We start from the raw sequence: 26262 nt of genomic DNA on the forward strand, positions 1-26262 counted from the left end.
ACAAAAATTTAATTAGAAAAATATAGAAAAAATCTGGCAAAATAAATAAAAATTTATGTTAAACGTTAGAATTAATAGACATAAATTTGACACATAAAAGATTCAGCAAAAGGAAGCATTTTTAGGCTGACAAATGACTTCGCTATTCCCACAAAGAACAATTTCTCCTCGATCCTCTCCGTTCTTCTCGTCAGAGAGGAAAAATATTTCGAGAATCCGCGTTAATTGCCGGTGAAACGTAACGCAACAATCCTGAAGACAGAAAGTGGAGGAAACACGAGGATGAGAGGCAAGTGGAAGAAAGGGTGGCGTGGTCGCGTGGCCCCGTCAAGTGACTTCGCGGTTTGATCAGCACCGTGAACAAGTAGCACGCCTTTCTGGAGCTGCTTGAAAATTTCCCAAGAGCCGAGCCCCCGGTTAAGCTCTCTTATTATTACGTTTCCCGTGCTCGTGCTCGCGATAGCAGCCCGCGAAATCGGAATGAAACGCGTTGAAGAAAACGCCGCGAGCACCTTTTTTCCCCCTCTGCTCATCTCTTCTCTTCCTTTTCGCCCTTTTCTCAACATTTTTCCCCTGTCAACCTGAGGAATTAGCGCAGGACAAGTCTCCTTTATCCTCGAATCTTCGATATATCTCAGATTTGCCTAGCTTAGAAATTTAATTATGAAAATCTTGGAAGAGTTTTGTGGATCTTTTTGAATATTAGCGGTCACTGTAGAAGAATTATCGAGGGAAAATTTGAGAATTTAAAGTGCGAGAAATTTGTTATGCAGATTTCTGAAAAATTTTGTGGATTATTTTGAATATTAGTGATCATTGTCGAAGAATTATTGAGGGAAAATTTGAGAATTTAAAGTGCGAGAAATTTGTTATCTAGATTTACTGAGGATTTTTGTGAATACTCTTGGAAAAATTGCACTCTAAATGTTCGTATATTTTCACCAGTGTGCGCACAAATGTCGACGAAGGTATTTCAAATTCATTGAAAATCGGTGGATTACTCATACAGTCATTTCGTGTCGTACAGTTGTTCGAAAGAGATCGTATCACTCGATAATATCGATCTACACATCGTGGAATCGAGTGGAGGGGTGGAGACTACGATAAACAAAATAAACGCGGGATAGCTGCGAGTGCGTTTGAGCTGCGCGTTTAGAATCCATTTTCGCACGGCTGTTTCCGCACGAAAAAATCCGCGGACCAAGCAACTGTCGCTGGCCAAACATAGTATCGCTGGCTGAAATCCGATCGAGCCATTTTCGAGCCAATAAACAGGCAAACTCGATCAGTTTCGGCTGTATTTACCCGCGGGATCATGCAAAAAAGCGAGTAGCGTCGAATTTGTCTAATTCTAGTTCGAGAAATGTGCACGGAACAAAAAGCAGAAAAAAAGAAAGAAAGAAGAGCAGAACAACGGTGGAATAAAATTAAACGGACGCTGTCGAACGTGAAATCCGCTCGGTCGATCGTGTCCGCATAAAAATTCATAAAGCAATTTCAATATTTAAAAAAAAAAAAATAGAAAAATTCCTCTTTGGTGAACAAATTAATCTTTCTTCAGTCAACTGTCTGTGTAAGTTATCTTTTCGAAACTTTTTTGAAAATAGAATGTTACGTGTGAAAAATAGAAATTTTTTGAGGAATGTTTAATTTTCGTTGAGCTGTACGTATGGACGTAGGAAGTGAGGAATTGAGACATTGGTGATATGAATAGTACAGGTCAGTAATATGTCAGACTAGGAATAAAATATTAGTAATGCTAAAGGTATGATGTCAGTGATATAGCAGACAAGGAAATAAGACGTCAGGGAACTCTAAGTAGTATCGGTCAATAGTAATTCATACGAGGAGTTAAAATAAGAGTAATGATAGTGGTATCATATCAATAATATATAGGACAATTAACTAAATCACTTATAACACACTCTTGCAACACACCAAGGGAAAAATTAAAGAACCAGTAGAACAAGTCAACGATAAATTCTCCAAAAAACAAATCTTTTATGCCAGGAATTAAAGTATCAGTGGTAACAGATCAATAATGTATCAGAAAACGAACTAAATCACTGATAATACCAAGAATACTATACCAGCAGCACACCCAGGCAAAAATTAAAAATCCAGTAGTACAAGTCAAGGATAAATCCTCAGAGGAACAAATCTTTCATACTAGGAGTTAAAATATCGGTAATACCAGTGATATAAGATCAATAATAAATCAGACAACGAGCAAAACCACTAACAACTTCACCAACACCGTATAACCAACGCACCCAGGCAAACATTAAGAACCCAGTAGTACAAGTCAACGATAAATCCTCGAAGTAACAAACCTACCAACACTCCGCCCTTAAATCAACCAAATTTTTCCCTACGAACTTCGAACCGATACTCAAACCGACCAGCCTGTTTCACCCTCCGAAAAACATCGAAGTCAGCCGCGATAACATTGTTTCCACTAAAACTTGATTTATCTCGCGGCGCGGCCAGGGACGCAAACGAACGACAAAAGATCGTGGCCGCGACAAAGATTCATAAAAGCCTCCCTCGGTTGTATGAATAAAGCGCGCCGGGAAGGGGATGAAAACGAGGACGGTGAACGAACAACAAGGCGGCGCATCGACGACGTGGAAAGTCGCTCGTAAATCTCCGCGAGAAACACGCAACCACGGTTCGTCGTCGCGACATGTTCTTCTCCCTGGCATAAAAGTAACGACGCCTCGTATAATATTTACAGGAGGGAGGGGGGAAGAACTCGAAGTACGTACAAGATCGAACACATCGAGAACGAAGAAGGAGGGGAAGCGTTGGGTTGGTTATGTTGCAGGGGGTTAGCCAGGTTGAAATTATGTCAGTCGAATAGGATGATAACACTCTGGTCAGGCCGTGTCCCGACGTACCCGATAATCCTACCTTTTTATCGCCACTTAGCCGTATCCCCTTTTATTGGTCATTACACGCTATCACGACACCGGGGCTGAACAAACTGCTGGCCACGATATGCTGCCCGACAGACTTTATCCGCGGCTTCTTGCCCTCCCTGTCGTCGCGCGACATTTTCAACCCTTGCGAACGATACCCAGGCTGAAGGAGGATAAGACGGTGCTCTCTTGCTCGGATTTTATAGAATTGCTCGGGCTGGCATCGATGGTGTTGCGAGGTTTATGGCGCGATAAGTGCCTTTCCCGCCCATGTTGCTTGCTTCGCTTCGATTAGCTGGCTCGATGGGAAATTATGGCGGAATTTTGGGAATATGTTAGTTTGTCTCATTTTTGGTAGGTTTAACTACTTTGGGAATTTTAAAAATTAAAGCTGTTTCGTTAATTTGGGTCTTTCATTAGCTTGCTCGATGGAAATTTATGGAGAAATTTAGGAATGCCTCTATGTCGCATTTTTTATACGTTTCACTACTTTGGGGAATTTTTTAAATTAACGCTGTTTGGTTCATTTGGGTCTTTGAGTAATTCTCTCGATGGGAAAGTATGGGGAAAGTTTGGAATGTGTTTTGACTACTTTGGGGAATTTTTAAGATTAACGCTGCTTGGTTAATTTGAGACTGCGATTGGGAATTTGTTTGTATGTCGCATTTTTGGTAGGTTTGACTACTTTGAGGAATTTTTAAGAGTAACGCTGGTAAGTTAATTCGGGTCTTTGATTAGCTCGCTCGAGGGGAAATTATGGCGGAAATTGGGAATGTCTGTATGTCGCGTTTTTGGTACGTATCACTACTTTGAGAAATTTTTAAGATGAACGTTGTTAGGTTACAAGCACTGCTATGTGCCTTTTACCTAATTTTTGAGGACGTTTATTTTCAGAGATATTTGCAACACAATTCAATCACAAAAATGGTTCAAAATTCTCTCGAAAGAAATTAATATTTTTACTCCGACACTTGCGTTTGAAGTGACTTGACCAATTAACAAACGAATTATTATGGATCACTAGCTACCATAAAAACAAAGAGCTGATATTTCATATATCAAATTCCTCTGAAATGCGCAACAAATTTCCTTCCCACAAACGTGTTCCAAGCACCAAATACAAGGTGTCTCGATAAAATTATTCTCGTCGTACAACGAACAACTGGACGTTCACCCTCGAAGGGGCACTCGACGAGTTCTCGTCGATATTTCTTTCGTTGGTGGGGCGGAAACGGTGAAAAGGACTTGTCCCCGCATCCGGTGTAGTTTGTAAAGCAGGCAGAGGTAGCTGCCGCGATGCATATAAATGATTGCTACGACGAGAGGCCGACCGAATTGCCGGAGAACCGGCACAGACTGAGAGAGAGCGAGGAAATAGTACAGTCCGATCGAGATTTAGACGTGAAGAGAAGGTTAGATGGAAGGTCGATAGTCGCGTGGAATACAAAGTAATTTCGAGGGGAGTTGGGTGATTCGTTGTGCAAGAGAAGAAAATCTCGTCTCTGTTCGAAATTTCTACAAAAGCAGCTAGTAGCTTTAGGAATGCCTCTATGTCGCATTTTTTATACGTTTCACTACTTTGGGGAATTTTTTAAATTAACGCTGTTTGGTTCATTTGGGTCTTTGAGTAATTCTCTCGATGGGAAAGTATGGGGAAAGTTTGGAATGTGTTTTGACTACTTTGGGGAATTTTTAAGATTAACGCTGCTTGGTTAATTTGAGACTGCGATTGGGAATTTGTTTGTATGTCGCATTTTTGGTAGGTTTGACTACTTTGAGGAATTTTTAAGAGTAACGCTGGTAAGTTAATTCGGGTCTTTGATTAGCTCGCTCGAGGGGAAATTATGGCGGAAATTGGGAATGTCTGTATGTCGCGTTTTTGGTACGTATCACTACTTTGAGAAATTTTTAAGATGAACGTTGTTAGGTTACAAGCACTGCTATGTGCCTTTTACCTAATTTTTGAGGACGTTTATTTTCAGAGATATTTGCAACACAATTCAATCACAAAAATGGTTCAAAATTCTCTCGAAAGAAATTAATATTTTTACTCCGACACTTGCGTTTGAAGTGACTTGACCAATTAACAAACGAATTATTATGGATCACTAGCTACCATAAAAACAAAGAGCTGATATTTCATATATCAAATTCCTCTGAAATGCGCAACAAATTTCCTTCCCACAAACGTGTTCCAAGCACCAAATACAAGGTGTCTCGATAAAATTATTCTCGTCGTACAACGAACAACTGGACGTTCACCCTCGAAGGGGCACTCGACGAGTTCTCGTCGATATTTCTTTCGTTGGTGGGGCGGAAACGGTGAAAAGGACTTGTCCCCGCATCCGGTGTAGTTTGTAAAGCAGGCAGAGGTAGCTGCCGCGATGCATATAAATGATTGCTACGACGAGAGGCCGACCGAATTGCCGGAGAACCGGCACAGACTGAGAGAGAGCGAGGAAATAGTACAGTCCGATCGAGATTTAGACGTGAAGAGAAGGTTAGATGGAAGGTCGATAGTCGCGTGGAATACAAAGTAATTTCGAGGGGAGTTGGGTGATTCGTTGTGCAAGAGAAGAAAATCTCGTCTCTGTTCGAAATTTCTACAAAAGCAGCTAGTAGCCCGTTTCGACGTGAGTTTCGTTTATGAAGTTCCTAGAAAATCAGTCGTTATTGACGCTGGAAACGCGCATGCATGGTAATTGTGCGAGCTCTGGATACGTAGAACAAAGTTCCTTGATTCTCTTTTTGTTGTTGTTACTCTTCTATGTTCTTTTTTTTTTTAGTTTTACCAACTTTCTACGTGGAACAATTGTCAGAAGTTGATGAATAGGCCACGGCTCGTGTATCTCGTTTTTAGGTGAACAGTGGAGGCAAGAATAACTATTGTGCTCTATCTGCTCCTGCGATAGTGTTTCTATATTTGAAGGGATAGTTCGATGGATAGATGCTTGGGAATATTTTTATGCGAATAAGCTCAATACAGGAACCTCCTTTGTCGGAATAACACTTTGTATCCCGTACAAAATTGTACTCCAGTAATTTACGCCAGTTCTTCGTTTATAATACAGCGTGCTGAAAAGGACATGTCGACACATATGCATACATTTCTTTTCTGCAACTGTGATTGGAGTAATATTAAAAATTTTGCTACACATTTGGTAAATTTTACCTCAGATTTTGGTGAAGATCTGATAAGAACGGTAATATCAGTAGGAGAAATCAGTTTTAATTCTAATTTTTGATTTAATAAAACCGAAGATTGCCAAATTTAATAAGTGTACAATATTGTACGTTAGCTCTTATTACTTAATATATTACCGAAACACTAAATAGTTGACGCTTAGAAGCACAGTCAGGAAAGGAAATCATACGTGAAGGGGTTAAGCAGAATATATTAGTTAATACGATAAGAATTAAATTACAGAGAAATTTGGCAAAGGTTCGCATAACCGTTCCACCGAAAGATTTCTCAAATTGCCGCTCTTCGGTTCGAAGTTCGTAAAACTGCAAGAGGGGAGTTTTATTTGGTCTCGCGGTTCCCTTGGATCGCGCGTTAAACGCGAGGGACCGGAAAACCATCGACGCTTTCGAGAACGACGCTTCAATTTGGACGAAGCTCGGTCGACGACGAGTTGCTCCGTTTCAAACAGCGACCACGAGGATACTTTTACAGGCGATCGAGCCCCTCGAAATCTGATAGCGACGGAACTACGTGGAACTTTCTCTCTGCACTCTCCTCTTTCTCTCTCTCTCTTCGAGATATCGTTCCAGTGGAAGTTGACTCGATTCGGTTGCAAGGATGGATGCCACGGGTAAAATGTATTCTTCTATCGGGTTCGCTGGAAAATTCTTCTTACTCGAATCGCCTCCGCGGATTCGATTAATTTCCTCGGAGCCGGAACCGATATCTGTCCGGAACTATCTTCGATTCTATTTAACTTTCCGAAAATCTGCTCGCTTCTTGAAAAATGACGCGTCTACGTTCGACGGAGAGATTGCTTCTGGTTGAAGGTGTAATTTATCGAGATGCGGGGAATATGTATTAATGCACGGAGATTGAAGAGGTTCTTAGTTGCGGAGTTGTAGTTTATTGTTCGTAGAGAGAACTTCGTACGACCGTGAAATTGGTTGAAGGAAGTGGAGATGTTGCTGATTTTGTTGTAGCTGTGCTTGTTCTTCGTTTGGTGTAAATATGGATCGATTGTTTGTTTGAATTGACGAGTGGTAAGTTTAACATTGCGCACATTGAGTGGGATCAGAAATGGAACGAGCAATGCGGCGAGATATTTTTTATATTCCCATTTCCTCTGCTATAGTTGAAGATATATCGTTACTATCATTTTCATCCTCATTAATGAACATTCTATACTTTTTACGAAATGTCAATAGAATTTTAAAAACACTACTGCATTTGCTATCACATTCCTGATCTTCGCTAATCATCAGACGCTTTCTGTCTGAATTACGGTCGACTAATATCACTAGTTTCCCTATCGCTTTCTATTTTAGAACTCAAATAAAAATACTAATAAATTTATTTTCTATTTATTCCTACTAATCCCTCGTCACAATTTGATACTTACAAAATTGACAAAATTCTGCAAGAAGCATAATTATGGTTCGAATAATGGTCGACTTATACCACTAGCTCTCTATCGCTTTCCATTTCAGAACTCAAATAAAAATGCTAATAAATTCATTCTCTATTCATTCCTACTAATCCCTCGTCACGATTTAATACATACAAAATTGACAAAATTCTGCAAGAAGCATAATTATGGTTCGAATAATGGTCGACTTATACCACTAGCTCTCTATCGCTTTCCATTTCAGAACTCAAATAAAAATGCTAATAAATTCATTCTCTATTCATTCCTACTAATCCCTCGTCACAATTTGATACTTACAAAATTGACAAAATTCTGCAAGAAGCATAATTATGGTTCGAATAATGGTCGACTTATACCACTAGCTCTCTATCGCTTTCCATTTCAGAACTCAAATAAAAATGCTAATAAATTCATTCTCTATTCATTCCTACTAATCCCTCGTCACAATTTTATACTTACAAAATTGACAAAATTCTGCAAAAAGCATAATTATGGTTCGAATAATGGTCGACTTATACCACTAGCTCTCTATCGCCTCCCATTTCCGAACTCAAATAAAAATGCTAATAAATTCATTCTCTCTATATATCCCTACCAACCCCTCGTTACAACTTAACAAACATAAAATTGACAAAATTTCGCAAGAAAACTGAAACCACCATTGACAATTATCGACTATTCTCGTGCTGTCTCACAGGTCTCCAAGTCGAACACACACGACGTGACACTGGTGGACGTGTCGAGGAAGCTGACGGGGAAGTACAAGTGCGAGGTATCAGCCGGAAGTCCTTCGTATCACACGCTGATCAAGAGGGCCAAAATGGAGGTAGTAGGTGAGCTTGTAGATCTGTTCGAGCTGGGAGAATTAAAAAGTTTCCACCATAGTAGACAAATCCTTCCTCGTTGGTGGATCGCGTGATGCGGTGCACGTGCGCGCCTACGTGCGACCCATTTTCATGTCAGATCCGGGGGGATCGAGGAGAGCTTCCCGGAAGGAACGCGACACGGCCCTCAGCTACTACCGGAACACAACCTCACCCCTCGCCTTCCTTTCTAGCGGACAGAAATCTGAATGTTGGAGGCGCTTTAATTATCGACGGATTCCTCCTGCTTACGATTTCACTACGAGTTGCTTTTCGCGCGTGTGCAAGTTGAAATTTTGGGAGTTTGAATAATAATGTGTTGAAGAATTTAGGATATTTTCGAGGATCTTTTTTTTGAGGATATGGAGAAATTGTTGTTACTCTAGACGGTGTAAAATGAGGATGTTTGAATAATTGAGTTTTTTATGAATAGCGACGAAAGTGCCTTTAATATTCACAATCATAAATTCATTTCATTAGGATTTACCTCGAACGAATTTTCTAGACCAATCGTAAATTAATTGAGCCATTCAGAAGCCAAAGTGACCAGCTCCGTTGAATTAAATTTATTAATTTCTTTTATTTATGAAGAATTAAGCAAGTGCTTTGACATTAAAATTAAAAGAACATGAAAAAGTGGAGTTAATCACTTTGGCTTTTGAGTGGTTCAATTGTAGCTGCTAGCATAATGATTAGATACAGAAGAACCACTTTTCACAAACATAACAAAAAATTCATTCCATTCAAAAGACCATTCTATCATAGGTATCTTCAATGAAAATATTAAAAAAATTCCTTTCGTTAGAAATTTCAACTCAATTTTGCAAAAATTCTATCCAATCAAATTGCAAACCATTTCTAGCTGTCAGTAAAAAGAAAACGGATCACAAGAAAGTACTTTCTATAAATATTCAAAAGGTTCATTTTCCCAAGCAAAGAAATCTTTCAAAGGTATGATACAGGTGCATGAAGCAACTTAATAACCCGCCCTCGTGGAAGAGCATCTCGACGCCAGGGGCTGGCGAATGGCCAGGCGTCGAGTTAATAGTAGCGTCCGTTAAACGACGTAATTATTATGCCTTAGACGCGCCGAAAACGGACCCGATGATCGGCATCGAGAAGGAGAGGATCGCGGTTGGCGAGCTGTTCCGGGCGAACTGCACCACGGGCAACTCCAGGCCCGCCTCCGCCATTACGTGGAGGCTGAACGGGGATGTCGTAAGTATATCGCCGTGGAACGCTCTCTCGCCTTAGCCCCGTACCTATATACGTCCTGCGAACCGTAGCTACGTGACCCTGCTGGATGATTAAAGTTCCAGGAGGTACCCACTCCTGCTCTCACTCTTCACCATTTTCTCTCTTTCCGTCTCTCTTCTTTTCTTCCTTTCTCTATTTTTCTCTTTCTGTCTCTCTCCTTTCTCTATTTTTCTCTTTCTGTCTCTCTCCTTTCTCTATTTTTCTCTTTCTGTCTCTCTCCTTTTCCCCCTTTCTCTATTTTTCCCTTTCCGTCCCTCTCTTTTTCCCTCTCTGCCCCTCTCCTTTTCTCCCTTTCTCTATTTTTCTCTTTAGGTCTCTCGTACGATCTCTCTCCCTTCCTCTCCCTTTTTGTCTCTCCTTCTCTTTCTCATTCGCTCTCTTCATTTTTCTCTATTTCTACCTTCCTTTCTGTCTCTCCTCTCCTTTCCTTTCCTTAGCTATACCTTCAATATGACCAAAAGTCCAGTCTAATCTGTTCAGAGATAGTTTAGCTTTCTCTATTTCCCCTTTCCTTCTTTTTCCCTTTCTTTAGCTGTACCTACATCTTGACCCAGCCCTCCTCTTTTTTCCTTTCTTTAGCTATACCTACAACTTGACTCAGCCTTTCTTCTCTTTCTTTTCTCTATCTATACCTACGACTTAACTTAGCCTTTCTTCTCTTTCTTTTCTCTATCTATATCTACGACTTAACATAGCCCAGTCCAATATGATCTAACGTAGAATGAGCTTAGTCTAAGATATATGTACTTGACTTAAACTACCCTCACGCATGTCTACCACAGTTCCAACATAATCCACCATATCAATAGACACCTAGCCTAAACCTAACCCCTAAATATCACACAATGCGCACTCAACTTAATTAATTCTCGTTACTTCCAACTAAACACTCCACGCTTCCCTAAACCAATCAAAATTTCACTCGAATACTCAAATACATACATCGCAATCACAAAGCTTTCTCATTATACCTTCAAAGTATAAATTATCTCCACCGAAGCAACAGCAAAACCAACCACCAAAAATCATCCGACAGAGTCGATTTCTCAATGGCGCGGTCGGCGAGATAAAAGTGGCCCATTGGTTTTCGCTCGGCTAGCAAACGACGGCGATGGTGGCGGCAGAGCGCAATAATAACGGGGCGCGATTATTTCGAGTGAATTATTAATGTTGCCGGGTATTAGCCCGGCCAGAGGCGGCCGACCGGCTCAGGCAAACACATATTCAGGCCCCATTGTGACGGATTAATTAATTAGAGCAATTTGATGTTCCGCTTATAATTCGTAATTAATTTGCGCACGGCAACGAATTATTCCCGGCCGTGTACGGGCCGCGTGTAAACAAGCGTGAACATAAATGCCTCGGCCCGTGCCCACGGTTCAACGATTCGTTCAGCAAACGGCAATTATTTCGTCGTGTCCAGGACCAACCTTTCCCCAACCCTCAAAAACGTGCTACTCGATCGATTTCAACGAATCAACCGAACGACATGGACGTCGAAACGACATAGAGAGGGAGAGAGAGAGAGAGATTGGTGATCGATCGGATAACGTACAAACCCACCGTTTCGTTGCTCGTTTCGTTTCGTTCGTTCTCGAAGTGGGTAAATTTTGCAAGAACCCTCGAGAGACGCTTGGCATACCTGCGAACCCTCGATTTCTACAGCTCGAATCTCGCGCCAGGGAAATACGATGTTAAGGAGGGAGGCTCGATGAAATGTGCCTCGTCCTACTTCCACGATTTTTCGAAAAACTCTCGAGGAAAGAGAGAGAGGATGAAGGAGCTTTCTAAGAATGTCTATGTGTGTGCGCGTGGAGAGGAATTCGTGTCGACACAGGGTAGTGCGTTTTGGAAGGTAAAGGTGGAGGGTGCGCGATTCTGTTGAATGTTTGATGATGAAGCAATCGTTGAATGACTCGACGAGAGGGAAATTGCGAGGCAGAGGGATCGAGGGAGACAGTTGTGGATGACGGATTCTTCGAGTGTCTGTGACAATATTTTTCAGGGGATTAATAGTGCAGTGGAATTTTTGACGATTTTTTGGTGGAATTCTAACGAATTGATAAATAGAGGAATTTGGTGAGTAATCGAGGAAGGTAGTTGTGGTTGACGGATTCTTCGAATGTCTGTGACAATATTTTTCAGGGGATTAATAGTGTAGTGGAATTTTTGACGATTTTTAGACGAATTAGATTTTTTTTTTTTTGGTGGAATTTTGACGAATTGATAAATGGAGGAATTTAGTGATTGTTGCTTTTTTGTAGGAGAAGAGCAACTCAGGTATCGATGTTTTTGGATATTTTATTTAAGTGTTGTTTATTTTGATTGGAGTGTTTAATGGAATAGTAGAATGTTTGTTAATTGTGGAGTAATTTTAGTATGGTAGCTGTTGGTACTTCATTAGGGAACTTTTGTATTGTTCGAAATTTAATTGTGTAAATTAATAGGGGAAGTAAATGGCAGAATTTTCAAAATAGAGCCACTAATTAAAATATAAGTTGCAATATTTTGTTGGAAAAATGAAATTCTATTTAAACGAGCAAAATTTAATTCTGTAAATTAAAAACGAAAATGTACAATTTTCAACATACAATCTCTAATTAAAATATTAAAATTTGCAATATTTTGTTCGAAAAATAATATTTGATTTAAAGGAGCACAAAATTTATGTCTGTCAATTAGTAACTAAAATGGTAGAATTTTCATCGTACTTTCACTGATTAAAATATCGAAAGATCCAATATTTGGATAGAAAGATAAAATTTGATTTAAACGAGCAAAATGTAATTCTGTAAACTAGCAACCAAAATGTACAATTTGCAACTTAGAGCCACCGATTAAAATATCGAGAATTGGAATATTTTCTTGGAAAAACGAGGTTCGATTTCTCCGGAACTTTCTAAACGGCCGAAATACCGGAGTTCGATGATCGAATTTTTGGCAGTAGCGCAAGCAATCAGTGTACCGAAGTGAAGGAAGCAGCGACGTGGCAAAGTATCCACTTACAGAGGCAAGAAGGCGCGTATAAATCAGGTGTCTGGAGAAGACACACGCCACTGACACGATAACCAATGGAAGGACTGACGATAAACTAATGAATGTCGTTTTCCCTGTTACACCTCTTATATACCCCTCGAATAACGCCCCTCCCCGTCACTTTAACGAGCGTGATTCGTCTTGCGTGGAATCTCACCAACACGAAGTCTCGAAGAACGCCGCTGGTGGAATCGGAAGGTGGAATTTGATAGCCAGAATCCAATTTGCCGGAAATATCGCCGGCGGATGGCGATCAAATGAGACGAAAGTAGCTGACCTTTTAAGTGATTTGCATGGCAAGCAGTACGTATTCAGCTGATTTATTATGTAATCGATGCTATAAATACGAGGCACATTTCACAGGATAGTGAAAACGTGCGCACAATGGAGAAGGAATTTGAGTCATTTGGGTTGAGGAGGATATTCTAAACTAACCTTGTTCTACTTACTGGGTTGTACAGTGTGAGACAAAAGTTTGGTACTATTTAGTACTCTGCGGTAACGTTGAATTTGATGAGGATTCCTTGTGGATTTGGAATAGTAATTTAATATATTCTAAAGTAATGTTATTTTGTATGGAGCAACATACAGTGTGAGCCAAAAGTTTGGTACTATTTAGTAATTTACAGAAATGTTGAATTTGCTTAGGATTCTTTGTAGATTTGGAATAATATTTTAATTTATTCTAAAGGAACGTTATTCTATATGGAGCAATATACAGTGTGAGCCAAAAGTTTGGTACTATTTATTAACTTACAGAAATGTTGAATTTGCTTAGGATTCTTTGTGGATTTGGAATAGTAATTTAATTTATTCTAAAGTAATGTTATTTTGTATGGAGTGATATACAGTGTGAGCCAAAAGTTTGGTACTATTTAGTAATTTACAGAAATGTTGAATTTGCTTAGGATTCTTTGTGGATTTGGAATAGTAATTTAATTTACTCTAAAGTAATGTTATTTTGTATGGAGTGATATACAGTGTGAGCCAAAAGTTTGGCACTATATATTAACATACACCAATATTAAATCTGCCAATGTTTCCTGATGAATTTGCAATTCAGATGCCTCACGAATAAACAATAATTCCTTTTATTTCGCTAGATTCGAGTGATAAAGGATTTACCAAAAAATTTGTTAAAGCTTCAAACACGTTTCTTCTATTTTCACTAATATCTTCCATGTTTTACCGCGTTTAATTTTGCCACGGTATTTCGATTATAATTTCCCGAAAAAAAAAAATTATTCTCAAGCAGAGTCTCTGCCGTTTCGATCGTATGTTCGAGCGGACGATCGAGGGCATAACTCAACCAAGGCCATCAGTGATCGGTTAAACGCGTCGAGCCACGGCGGCGTAGCGATTTAACGGAATAATTTGGTTGATTTAACAAATACCGCGGAATAACGATTTATTTGCATACAAGGCTACCGTGAGCCACTCTCTCGTAGCCGAAACATCGATTGGCCGGATATATATCTCGGTAGATCTCGATAAATTTCATTCCCGTCGCTGCGCTCGTGTACCGAAAAGCTCCGTTCGTCGCTGAAATGTGAAATGACCAGGTAGTTACAACACGAGTGTGCTGATTGAAAAACAAAACCCGGATCGAACGCGTCGAAGATAGAGAAGAGAGGAAGAGGGGGAATTGGATGGGATCGTATCGATGGTTAAATCGTGAAGTGGTTCGCAAAAATGGCGGTTCGATATGAAGAATTACTCGTGTTTACTAGGAAGGTTTTCTGTGATTTTGAAATTTCTGAAAAATTTATTCACTCCTGAAATGTTTCTTTTAATTTTCGGTTCGAGATGAACTATGCCTATTATTTGAATTCTGTGAAAATGGGGGACGATCTTCTGTGATTTTTTCAACGACAGTGGAGAAAAATTAGAAGAGTTCTGAATTTCCAAATTTTTAGAAAATTTATTCTTCCCTAAAATGCTTCTTTCAGTTTGGTGTTCGAGAAGAGCGATACTATTTTAATTCTGAGAAAATGAGAGATGATCTTCTGTGACTTTTTAATCAACAGTGGAAAAGAATTCAAGGAGTTCTGAATTTCCAGATTTCTAAAAAATTTATTCCCCCTGAAACCTTCTTCTTTCAGATGAACTATTCTATTTTAATTCTGTGAAAATGAGGAATGATCCTCTAATTTTTCCATCCACGGTAGAGAAAAAACAGAAATCCCAAATTTCCAAAAAATTGATTCTCCTCAAAATCCTCGCTTCCCTAAATCTCGCGCTCGAAACCAGCGTCGCTACCTTAATTACTCTAATTTCTCCGAATTCCCCGAGGAAATCACTTCTTATCAGATTGTCTCCATTCGATGATCCAAACTGTTTGGAATAACTCGCGAACAAAAGCCTGTCAAAGGTTAAACACCCGGTTTAAACTCGACTCCAGGAGAATCTTCTCGAGCAACTGTTCGAAAGGCGGCAGCAATAGACGACACTGTTACGAGCTAGCATTAAACGAACGCGACAGAATTCGAACAACGAGAAACATTCGCCGCGTTGGTGGAAGAGGGAAGGAGGATACTCAGCTAACGAGAGTCCTGACTAAAGTCGAGTAAATAACATCCTTTTGCTCGCGACATCGCGGTCCATTTAAGCCTCGGGCTGCAGCATCTTTGAGTGCTTCGATCGCGAACTTTCCCCGGAATTCGACGACCTCTAAACACGTTCCTGCCCTCTGGCTCTTCGTCCTCTTGCTTTTACCTCTCCTCTCTTCTGACAAATGTACGTCCTTCCTCTGTGATATCCTGTTTGTCAGAAAGTGACGTGCATTTGTTCCATTGACAACGACGAGTGCATTGGTAAATTTTCCTGTGTATTTTCGTTAAATTTAAATGTTTTCCCGTTGTAATTGAATAGAGCCACAAATTCCAAGATTTCTGGACACTCGGTCCTATTAACGAACCGCCATAACACCTCTTTCATCTTTTCCCCTCACACCTCGCGAGTGGCCGCGCGTTTCCGCGCGTCGATAGCCCCGACCACCGTTCGAGATTTATTTGACGAAATAATTTTCCCGGGCTGGACGGCCTCGGGAAATAAATTCGGCCGCTTTATGGGGCCGGATCGGTTATAATTAACGCGCGGCAACGGGAATTGGAAGCGGCCGGCGATTTAGTTTCTCGTCGCGCGAAAACCGGGACCACGGAGGGAGAACGAACGTGGTAATGAGAGAGAGAAGACGAGAATGAGCGACAGAGAAGGAACGAGGGAGAAGAGAGACAAAGCGAGAGAGAAGGGAAGAGAGAAAATCGGTGCAAGCAACGGAAAAAGAGAGCAGAAAGCGGGAGAATATGAGGGATCGAAGAAGCAGAGATCAAAGGAAGTAGGGGAGACAAATAGGAGAGAAAGAGAATCGGTGAGAGAAAAGGAGAAAGAGAGCAGAAAGCGAGAAAATAAGGGGGATAGAGGAAGGAGAAGAGAGAAAGGAAGTGAGGGAGATAAATAGAAGAGACAGAGAGAGAGAGAGAAAGAAGAAAAGAGAAGGAGAGAAGAACACAGAAAGGAAGTGAAGAAGGGAAACAGAGAGGGAGAAAGAGAGCAAGCTAAAGACAGAGTGAAGGAGAGAAACAGAGAGAGAGAGGGGGAGAAAAGGGCGTCCGTAAGCGTGACCGAAAATTCGCGTGTCCAGCCGGTAACAATGGCGGGTGGAAAGTGCAGCGGCGAGAGCCGGCAATTTCGCCCTGCCATTTTCGGCTTCCACCTGCCCTAGTCGAGGCTGACACGCGCGTCACCCAGTTACCCCAACCCTCCCCTAACCTAACCGTCCTCCTCCGTTTCACCCCTTTTCCTGTGCCCCATTGTCGGCAACCTTCTCTTAATGTCCTCGCAGACCCTTGCCTCGTTTCTGCCTCGTTCCACGAGTTGCTCCGGGGAGAGCAGTTGTTTTCGGGGAAAATGCCAGATTTTCGGGAGTTGCTCGTGCTCCACGCGGGGCTTCTTTTCAGACCGGCGAGTGCTTGCGCGCGATTATGATTGAAATTAAAGTTAGTTTATCAGGGTTTAGTAGTCCCCGAGCTGGAGTTAATTTAGATTGGATTAGAATACGCTTTCGGATTACTCTGCGTGAATGTGAGAAGCTCTTTTTAATACGGAAAGCACTTACGACGAACGTACAGACTTTTACCTATGAAATAGGCTTCCAATTTTCACATTTTATTCACTTATTTAGAAACTACGATTTTTTGAATTCTGCAGCTTCCAATTTTTACGTTTCGTTTATTTATTTGGAAATTACGATTTTTTAGTCTGCAATTTCCAATTTTTACGTTGCATTTGTTTATTTAGAATTATGATTTTTTAAAGTCTGCAGCTTGCAATTTTTCTTTACCTGCTTTTGCAAATAATTATGTTTCCCTAATTTCTTGGAACTCGTAGAATTATTTCTAATTAAAATTTTCTTTACGTTACGTTCATTTCTGTAGAAATTATGATTTTTTTTAAATGCAGCTTCCAGTTTTTACATTTCCTTTATTTATTTAGAATTACGATTTTTTGAAGTGTGCAGCTTGCAATTCTTCTTTATCTGCTTCGGTCAATAATTCTTTCCTAATTTCTTGGAACTCCTAGAATTCTAAGATGAACCATAAATTTTCTACCACTTTCTTTTGCAACACAGCAGACCAAAGAAATCTACAGTCGAATTAATCAATCTTAACGCAAACCAGAACTACCTTATTTAACCTACAGTACAAATACCTCTAACCACACTACAGGAAACGAGGTCACGGTCTCGATCGTAGCAGAATCCACCGATCGATCCTCTAATCGAAAGTCAAAGACAGCCCTCCAACCCACAAATCACCGGTACCTTACTTCGAAATCATTCGACAACTCCAATATTTATCCAATAATCCGTTCCGCCAAATCCTCGTTGCACACAAAACTGCTGTGCAGCTGTGCAACCCAAGGATTTCTCCGACCAAAATCCATTTCACGCGCTAACCTAATTCCACCTGCACCCACTAACAATGCACCATGAAAACTCAACTGTTCTCGCATTAATACACACCCAAACCCATGCATAAAATTCACAAGAATATAAACACTTGGAATTCGATCGACACGTCGCTTTGCCTCGCCATTGAAATTACAGAGAGAGAGAGAGAGAGAGATCGTTGAGAACCATCTCGGAAGCTTAGCGCTGGATCCGCCAAAAAGATGGCGAATTCCCGGAGAATTTATCCGAGTAGTCGGGGTCGGTACGATGCAACTTTTAATACGATCCAGAGTTTTAAGTCTTCTCGAGCGAACTGTAAGCAGATATCTCGCGGGGGAATATCGACGTGGAGGCTTGGAAAAGTTGTCGAACGCGCGTCAGCTCGAGCAGAAGAATGGCGTAGAGGAGGGAGAGAACTCGAAGATCAAGATGGAGGCTGGCACGTCGAGAAAATGCAGGCTTATCAACCGGTGGTTAGCTCTCCACGCTGCAACCCGGTCACTGGCTTAGAAAATCGTTTTCCATCGATTCTTCCCTTCGTGTGCGCACAGTATAGGTTGGGTATGATGTTGAAAAAATGTGCGTGTGTGCGCGTGTTTGCATGGATGAATACACGAGCCGACTCTCGCCGATATTGGAACTTAAAAGCTTTCGCAGACTGGGAGAGTGGTGTTGGATGAAGCTTAATTGCATCTTCCCTGTTCGAAGTTATTATTGCTCCCATGCCTCTCGTCCTTTCTTTCTTCTCTCTTCGATTTTTCACGCGTAAGAGAGCGTTCGAATTTCTGGAAACGGTCGCTTGGAATATTGTTGGTTAATCCTTAATCGATGTGCAGGGGAGAATGTTTAATAGGGAGAAGAAAGTAGCGGTTGAGATAAGGATGATTAATCGAGGTGTATTTTTCTTTGGCTACTTTCGCTTGAATCTTGGGAGCTTGGGATTTCTTTTGTGGAATTTAACGGTGAAGTATCGAGTAGAATAGTGGTAATTCTTGGGTAGAGTGAGAGCTGTAGTTTGAGAGCAGCGGTTAGTCGAAGTTTTGTGAAAAAGGATTTTCTAAACGATTGGATTTCTAAAAATTTGGCAAGTTTTGGAAATTTTTTCTCCTTTTATTCTCTACTCTACTGTATTCTACAAATTCTTCTGTTTTTCTTCTCTATTCCACGAGTTCTTCTCCTTTTCTTCTCTACTCTATGAATTTCAATTTCTAAAAATTGCCAGAAGGATTTCTAAAAATTTGCCAATATCAGAAATTTCTAAAGGATTTCTGAAGAAACTGAATTCCTAAAAACTTGACAATTTTTAGAAATTTCTAAAGTTTCAGTATTTCAGAAATTACTTTTCTTTTTCTTCCGTATTCTGCAAATTTAAATTCCTAGAACTTGCCAAAAGGTCTTTCAAGCAATTTGGGATTCAAAAAATTTCAATTTCAATATTTTAAAAATTATTCTTCTTTTTCTCCTCTGTTTCAAAAATTTCAATTTCTTAAAATAGCCACAGAATCCTCTCTCGAAAAATTAATAACATAAAATTGGATCAATAATGGAACAAAAGTTCTGAAGACAGTACATCGCAATAAAAGTATCATTCCTCGAAAATTATAGATCCACCAAAGCCATCGTCTTCTCTTCCAAAATCTCCCCAATCCTCCATCACCCACAGAAACCCTCAATTCACATCCAACACACATTGCAATGACTTTAAAATTCACTTCTCCGAAACTGCACAATCTAAAAATCCATCAACTCCTCGAAGCGCCGTTTCTCTAAATTTTTCCGCTCGAGGAGCCTCTCCTCGCGTCGCATAGCTGGTACAACGCCATTTCTCCCGAATCAACTGGCTTTCGAGCAAACACTCTAGCAGAGTCATCGAGCGGGAAGTTGATCCTCTGCCAAAGAGGGGGGGGATTCCTAGTCAACTTCCCGCTCATATTTTCTCGCCGCCAATTCTTCCGGTTTGCTTGCCACGCTCCAACCCTCCTCTGCTAGCAACCACCGTTGAAACATCGACCGAGTCGCCTTCGACAAATCTCCGGAATTCGGAAGCTCGTAAATTCGGGCGACGAGACGAGACGAGGCGAAAGGTTCCTCGAGGAGGCAAACCCACGGTCATCGAAAAGGTATTATCGAGAGGTGTCCGTGTCACGGATTTGTCGGGCTGTCGCGAAAACCGTCGCTCGTTAGAGGCTTCTTCCCGTGGAGACGTCGGACAGAAAGCCGATAAACGCGTCATCCGCTCCTCGAGCGCCACACTGTCATTGTGCGTTGCAATTTTCGAGCACGACTAGTCAGGATGGTGTAGCCGTGGTGTGTTGAGCCCGAAGTTTCGAGTTATCGAAGTGGAAACCCGGTTAAAGAACGTCGAACTGAATTTTCCAAGAGGTTTTCCACTTCTTCCGGTTTCTTCTTCCCTTACTTTCATCCGCCGTCTTTTCGAATTGATGGAGTTTATTTTGCGTAAGTTTCACTCCGGCGGGATTGAAGGTTCCTGGAAAGTATGAATATTTCTCGCGATGAATATCTGAGTACGTCGCGGATTCCTGAATATGGCACAGTTTGTCTCTATATTGTTGATCTTCGGGTAAGATAATGGTGAAGTTGAAGTGAAGATAGGGTAGTTGAATTATTGGAAAAATTTGGGAAAAACAGCGTTTCGTTATTCATACATTCGATTCATCTCTATCTCTTATTGTTGATCTTCAGCTGAGACCACAGTAAAATTAAAATAAGACTGTCAGAATAATTCTTCTAAAAATTTGTGAAAAACAGCGTTTCATTATTTACACATTCGATCCATCTCCCTTTTACCGTTGACATTCAATTGAGATAACAGTAAAGTTAAGATTGTATCAGAATAATTCTTCCAAAAATTGACGAAAAACAGTGTTTCACTATTTATACATCCAGTCCATCTCACTCTGTAATTGTACAGTCTGTCGCGATTAAATTCTGGAGGGGGAAGAAGCTGCCGAGTGACCTTGAGAGTCCACAATTTCCAACTCAGACTGTATTCAGTCCTCCCGAGCGAGGAACCGGGGAGATTGTTAAATGTTCCGCTCCCTTTTCGTTCAAAATGGAAGCAGTAATAGGTGAAGATCGTAAACTTTCGTTTCGCGTGAGGAGAACACGTTCTAGATTCTGTCCAGAAGATTCGCGACAGGAATTTCGCGTTGGAGCTGTACGTTACGCGGCGCGGAATTTTCGAGAAAGCGACAAAACTCGGGTGAATTTACAACGACGCGTGGAAATTCCACGAGCAGGGGAGGGCCGTGTAACAAGCTCGTAAAGTTCCCACCAATGTGACGCAAATCGTGAAAACAGTGTTTTTCAGGGAGACAGAGAGAGAGAGAGAGATTTTACGAAGATATCGGGGCAGAGTTTGGAAATTTCTCGTTTGGAGCATCGGTGCGTCATCGAGTGGGGCTCGATAAATCTGGAATGATCCCTCGTCGATGGCTGCCTAATGGAAATACGTAGACCGGATATCGGGTTAATTATATTTGACCGGCGAAATTAATGAGAAGTGTCGCGTGATCGAAATATTCTCGAGCAGATCGCCGCCACGGTGATTGCACCTCATTTTCCACCGCAAAGCGGCCCACCTTCCGATGGAAGAATCACACAGGCTTAAAAGCGTGGCTGTTAGTGGGCATGATTAAAGGCCGCGATTGCTCAAAATATCGGGTACTCGAAACCTATGCTTGATGGTTTATTACATCCAACGTCATTGAAACATGTTAATTCGTTTCAAAATTGTCAAAGCTCCAAGTTTCATGGAAAATATTAAAGTTCATAAAATGTACTCCAAGGAGACAATGGAATACCTCAAAATCTGAGGAACTCAAAAGCTTCGTATTTCCTCCAAAAGTCTCGAATAAAGAGAACTCAGGTGCCTCAAAAGTTGATACAAATCTGAATTCAATAACACTAAACTCGCTCAAAAGCTCAAGCCTCAAAGGTTCAACTCTCAAATGCTCCAGCCTCGAAAGATTAGCTCTCAAAAGCTACATCATCGGAAGTTCAACTCCGAAAGTTCAATTCTCAAAAGCTCCAGTCTCGAAAGTTCCAGCCTCGAAAGTTCAATCTTCAAAAGCTCCGGCCTCAGAAGTTCCGCTCTCAAAAGTTCAACTTTCAAAAGCTCCAGCCTCGAAAATTCAACTCTCAAAAGTTTAAGTTTCGAAGTTGCAATCTCAGAGTTCAACTCTCAAAAGCTCCGGCCACAAAAGCTCAGTTACCTCGAACACCGATCGAATCTCAAAGACCTCAAGTCTGCGCATTTCCCAAGCACTTCTCAATTCTCCACAATTCTTCTCGAAACACTTCTCAATCCTCCCACAACCATCACAGTAAACCACGAATCCTGAAATCTCGTTTACCAGCAACTTCCACGCACTCGTCCCGCGAGCGACACCCTAAAATCCCCTCAGCTCGCTGGCTCATCCCTTGAACTGTCTGAGAAACCAGTATCTACGAGATATGCGAATCCATCGCCTCCGCAAAATCTACGTTCTCCATCGCCATTAACCGCGGAGCTTGCATCCCCCTCGACATCGAGCATCGCGCTCGATCTTAATAAAAATCAGCGTGTCGACGTGTCCCCGTCTGGAAAAACCCTGTTTCGAACCATCCCCGACGCGTCGATACAACGTCGTTGCGGGATCATCCCGTTTGCAAAAGGTTGGCGAGCGATAAGGAGGCGGCGGTACGCGACAAGGCACGAGCTTTATGCATTATGTTTTATGAAGAGAGAGGCCGCGTAGTCATCGTAAGTCCGCGGACTTAATGCACAGCCTCGTTTGTTCCCCGAAGTAATAACGCCGAGCGACTCTTCTCCACCGTCTCGTCTCCATTCCTTTCTTCGTCTTCTTCTTCTTTCTTACGCTTCGGAGAGAAGAAGAGGGAGGAGGAGGAAGAAGAAGAAGAAGAGGGAGGAGGAGGAAAGGTTCGCTGTCTCCCTCTGCTCGTTCATTTACCTTAAGAGCAACGAAACTACGTAATATCTTTAGGAGAAACGAAGCAGAGACGAATCTCTGTTCTCGTGGCGAACCGAGGGAAATCTGCAGGCGCCATCTTCGATGCTGCCGTGGAAATTGAATTGACCAAGGGGGGAAGGTTCGAGGCACGATCGATGGATGTGTTTGTCCGGGGAGACGTTAAAAGGAGAGGGATAGTGATGCAATAAACCGGGGGAGTAACAGTTTGAACGGTGTATTAGTTGGAGGATAATGTTTCGTGGCTCGGTTGTGATGGTAGGGCGGCTCGGTGGGAATGTTAGGCGATCAAGTGGTCGAGGAATGGTGGTTATCTTCGGTTATGTTGGCTCGGGGTGTAGAAGAGTGTCGACGAGAGAAGTTTCAATGGACACGGTAATAAATTCTGTATTAGGTGAACGTTGAGTGTTGGATGGTAAATATTTGAGGTTCACTTTTAAATAAAAATTTCAGGCCAATGTGCATTGCTAGGGAGACCAGAATTTTTCTAATCTGCGAATAAAATAAATTAGCATTTTTAAAAAATTAATGCTAGATTAAAGAATTTCTCTGAAAGAAATTTTATTACACTAACCTGCAAATAAAATAAATTACTGTTGATCCCTATAACATTAACTGTAATTTTTAAAAAATTAACGGTGATTCAAGAATTTTTCTAGAAGAAATTTGATCGCAATAATGTACAAATAAAACAAATCACTAATGACCTCTATAACATTAATTTCAAATTTTTAAAAAATTAGTGGTAGATTCAAGAATTTTTCTGAAAGAAACTTTATTACATTAATTAGTCTAAATAAAATAAATTGCTATTGACTCCTGTAATATCAGCCCCAAATGAATGAAAAATTAATAACAGATTCGGTATCGTTTTAAATTCGCATTTTCTCATAAATTGTATTTTTTTTTTTAGAAGTTGTATAAATTGTAACAATGTCGGTTAATGCATGTATACCGAGGGTAGTTTAATAGTATAGTAAAAATTCCAGACGAAGTTAGGTTATTCTGGAGAATTATGCTGGAAGTTAGGTATATTTTACAGACACATTTCATTTATTTATTGCTACACTATTACACTATTACCAGTTAACTTTTTTATATATTTACAATTATTACATTATCTTGCATCAACAATAGTTATTATTATATTCATCCTTGCTCCTCTCGTGAAAATTTAAAATCCTAATCAACCCTGATTTTTCTTCTGAAGAACGGAGGAGGATTAACGGTAAAGCGAATTTAACGTTGACTAAAAATACGCGACGTTTTTATTAACGCATAAAACGATACTCCGAGAGTCTGAACAAGATGATATTCGTAAAGACGGTAGGTGAATACCACGGATAATTTCGGTCCAGTTTTCGAGCACGGGAAAGCATTTGTCGCGTTCCTCGCTGTAGCAAACGTGAACGCAGTATAATAATTCATGCTTTATACGCGGGGCTGTTCCGGTGATGTATATATAGAACAGGCCGTTTCAGAATTAATCTGTTTCATTTTCTGCCAGCTAAATATTTGTTTGACATGCACACTTGTTTTCTTGCATTGTTAACGCGCAAATATTCCGTGTGCCTCGTGTACCCTAGTGAAAGTAATTTTGTAATTAAATCTTCCGTGGCACTGCAACGTGAGAGAGAGAGAAAATAACACAATGCATGGTCCCACTTCGCGACGAGTGGATAGAAAAAAAAAAGAAAAAAGAAGGGAAAGGAGCAAACAATTTTCTCGTTGAAAGGATTAAATACGCTCTCACGGTCTGATTTAATTGAACCACGTACGGATACATTTTTCGACCGCTGGTTGCATATTGCGAATTGTTCGACTCTTCCCCGTGGACGGTATTTTTTGGAAATTGAAAGAATAAAAAAAGAAGCGAAACCTGTTGCAGATTTCTCTTGGACAGGTATAAAATGAGGATTTAAACGGTTCCTTTCCGTGTGGATTTTATTGCAGATCGCGAATGACAGTATGGTGTACAGGACCAGACACTTGGCCATCCCACAGGACGACGGCTCTCAGGTGTCGAAATCTACCATAGACTTCAAAGTGACGAACGACATGTTTCAAAGCGGACGGCTTCATCTTCGTTGCACAGTCTCCATAGCGGACGTATACCGGAAGTCCGCTGACATCGACATCACCGAGGACGCACCGCGCATCGCCTCCATCACTGGCGAATCTCCGCCGCGAGGACATCGTGAGTAGATTTGTGATTTTTGTGATACTTTGGAATGTGGGTATTTCTTCGGAATTACACTTTAGAATTTTTAGTTTTTATGCTTCTGGGATAATATCGGGGATTCGTTGGAATTATTCTCATTGACGAAGAGGAATGAGAATTTTTCATTTTTTTCAAGGATGTAGCTCTTTCTTTGAAATCATTCCTAGTGACGAAGAGGAATGAGAGCTTTTCATTTTTGTGATACTTTGGAATGTCGCTCGCTATTTGAAATCATTCCTAGTGACGAAGAGGAATGAGAGCTTTTCATTTTTGTGATACTTTGGAATGTCGTTCATTCTTTGAAATCATTCCTATTGACAAAGAGGAATGAGAATTCTAAATTTCAGTGGAATTTCGTGGAAATTATTCTCATTGACAAAAGGAATGAGAATTTTAAATTTCTGTGCTTTGGAATGTAGCTCATTCTTTGAAATCATTCCTATTGACGAAGAGGAATGAGAGCTTTTCATTTTTGTGATACTTTGGAATGTTGGTAATTCGTTGAAATTATTCTCATTGACAGAAAGGAATGAGAATTTTAAATTTCTGTGCTTTGGAATGTAGCTCATTCTTTGAAATCATTCCTATTGACGAAGAGGAATGAGAATTCTAAATTTCTGTGGAATTTCATGGAAATTATTTTCATTGACAAAAGGAATGAGAATTTTCAATTTCTGTGCTTTGGAATGTAGCTCATTCTTTGAAATCATTCTTATTGACGAAGAGGAATGTGAATTTCAAATTTTTATGATACTTTGGAATGTTGGTAATTCGTTGAAATTATTCTCATTGACAGAAAGGAATGAAAATTTTAAATTTCTGTGCTTTGGAATGTAGCTCATTCTTTGAAATCATTCCTATTGACAAAGAGGAACAAGAATTCAAAAAATTTACATTACCTGTGAGAAGCAATCACAAAAGTAGATAAAAAGATAAATCATTCCCTTCATCATCTCAAAAGAAACACAGTAGCTCAATAACTCTCAAACACTCAATTCACCCCATATTTTCGACAATTGGCTAAAAATCGCAGTATTAACAGAGACACCTTTCCGTTTCCTCGGTTTCATCGCGAGGAAAATTCCGCGGGAGCGGAGGAGTCGTGGAATTATCAGAAATGGAATCGCGTTTAATCAAGCCGTTATTCAATCGCGCGGCATTTATCGGTCGACTGGATCTAAATTGTCCTATGCTGGCAACTGGACTCGTCAATACACAGAGGGCGAGAGAAAGACGGTCGGATAACCAGATCTGAATTTCCTCGATGAAGAAGAAGAGCGGGATGGAGAAGAAGGAAATTCAGAAGAGAAATTGGCTAATTTTCCTGCGTGTCTGTGTTCTCCCCTTTAAATATCGACGAGGGAAATTTTTAAATGGAGCGCGAATGGGACACGAGTCTCCGGCGTCTT

At 40.7% G+C, this 26262-nt stretch overlaps 1 protein-coding gene across 1 annotated transcript in view; it reads left to right on the plus strand.

Moving 5' to 3' along the window:
• Positions 1 to 26262, plus strand: part of LOC108580049 — a 190395-nt gene that overhangs the window by 127820 nt on the left and 36313 nt on the right. The window contains exons 3-5 of the mRNA XM_017943712.1: positions 8232 to 8367; positions 9482 to 9615; positions 24586 to 24829. Coding sequence (XP_017799201.1) covers positions 8232 to 8367; positions 9482 to 9615; positions 24586 to 24829 — 514 coding nt within the window. The remainder of the gene's footprint in view (positions 1 to 8231; positions 8368 to 9481; positions 9616 to 24585; positions 24830 to 26262) is intronic.

This window comes from Habropoda laboriosa, unplaced genomic scaffold (genome assembly GCF_001263275.1).
Source record: "Habropoda laboriosa isolate 0110345459 unplaced genomic scaffold, ASM126327v1 scaffold23, whole genome shotgun sequence".
Taxonomy (NCBI): Eukaryota; Metazoa; Arthropoda; class Insecta; order Hymenoptera; family Apidae; genus Habropoda; species Habropoda laboriosa.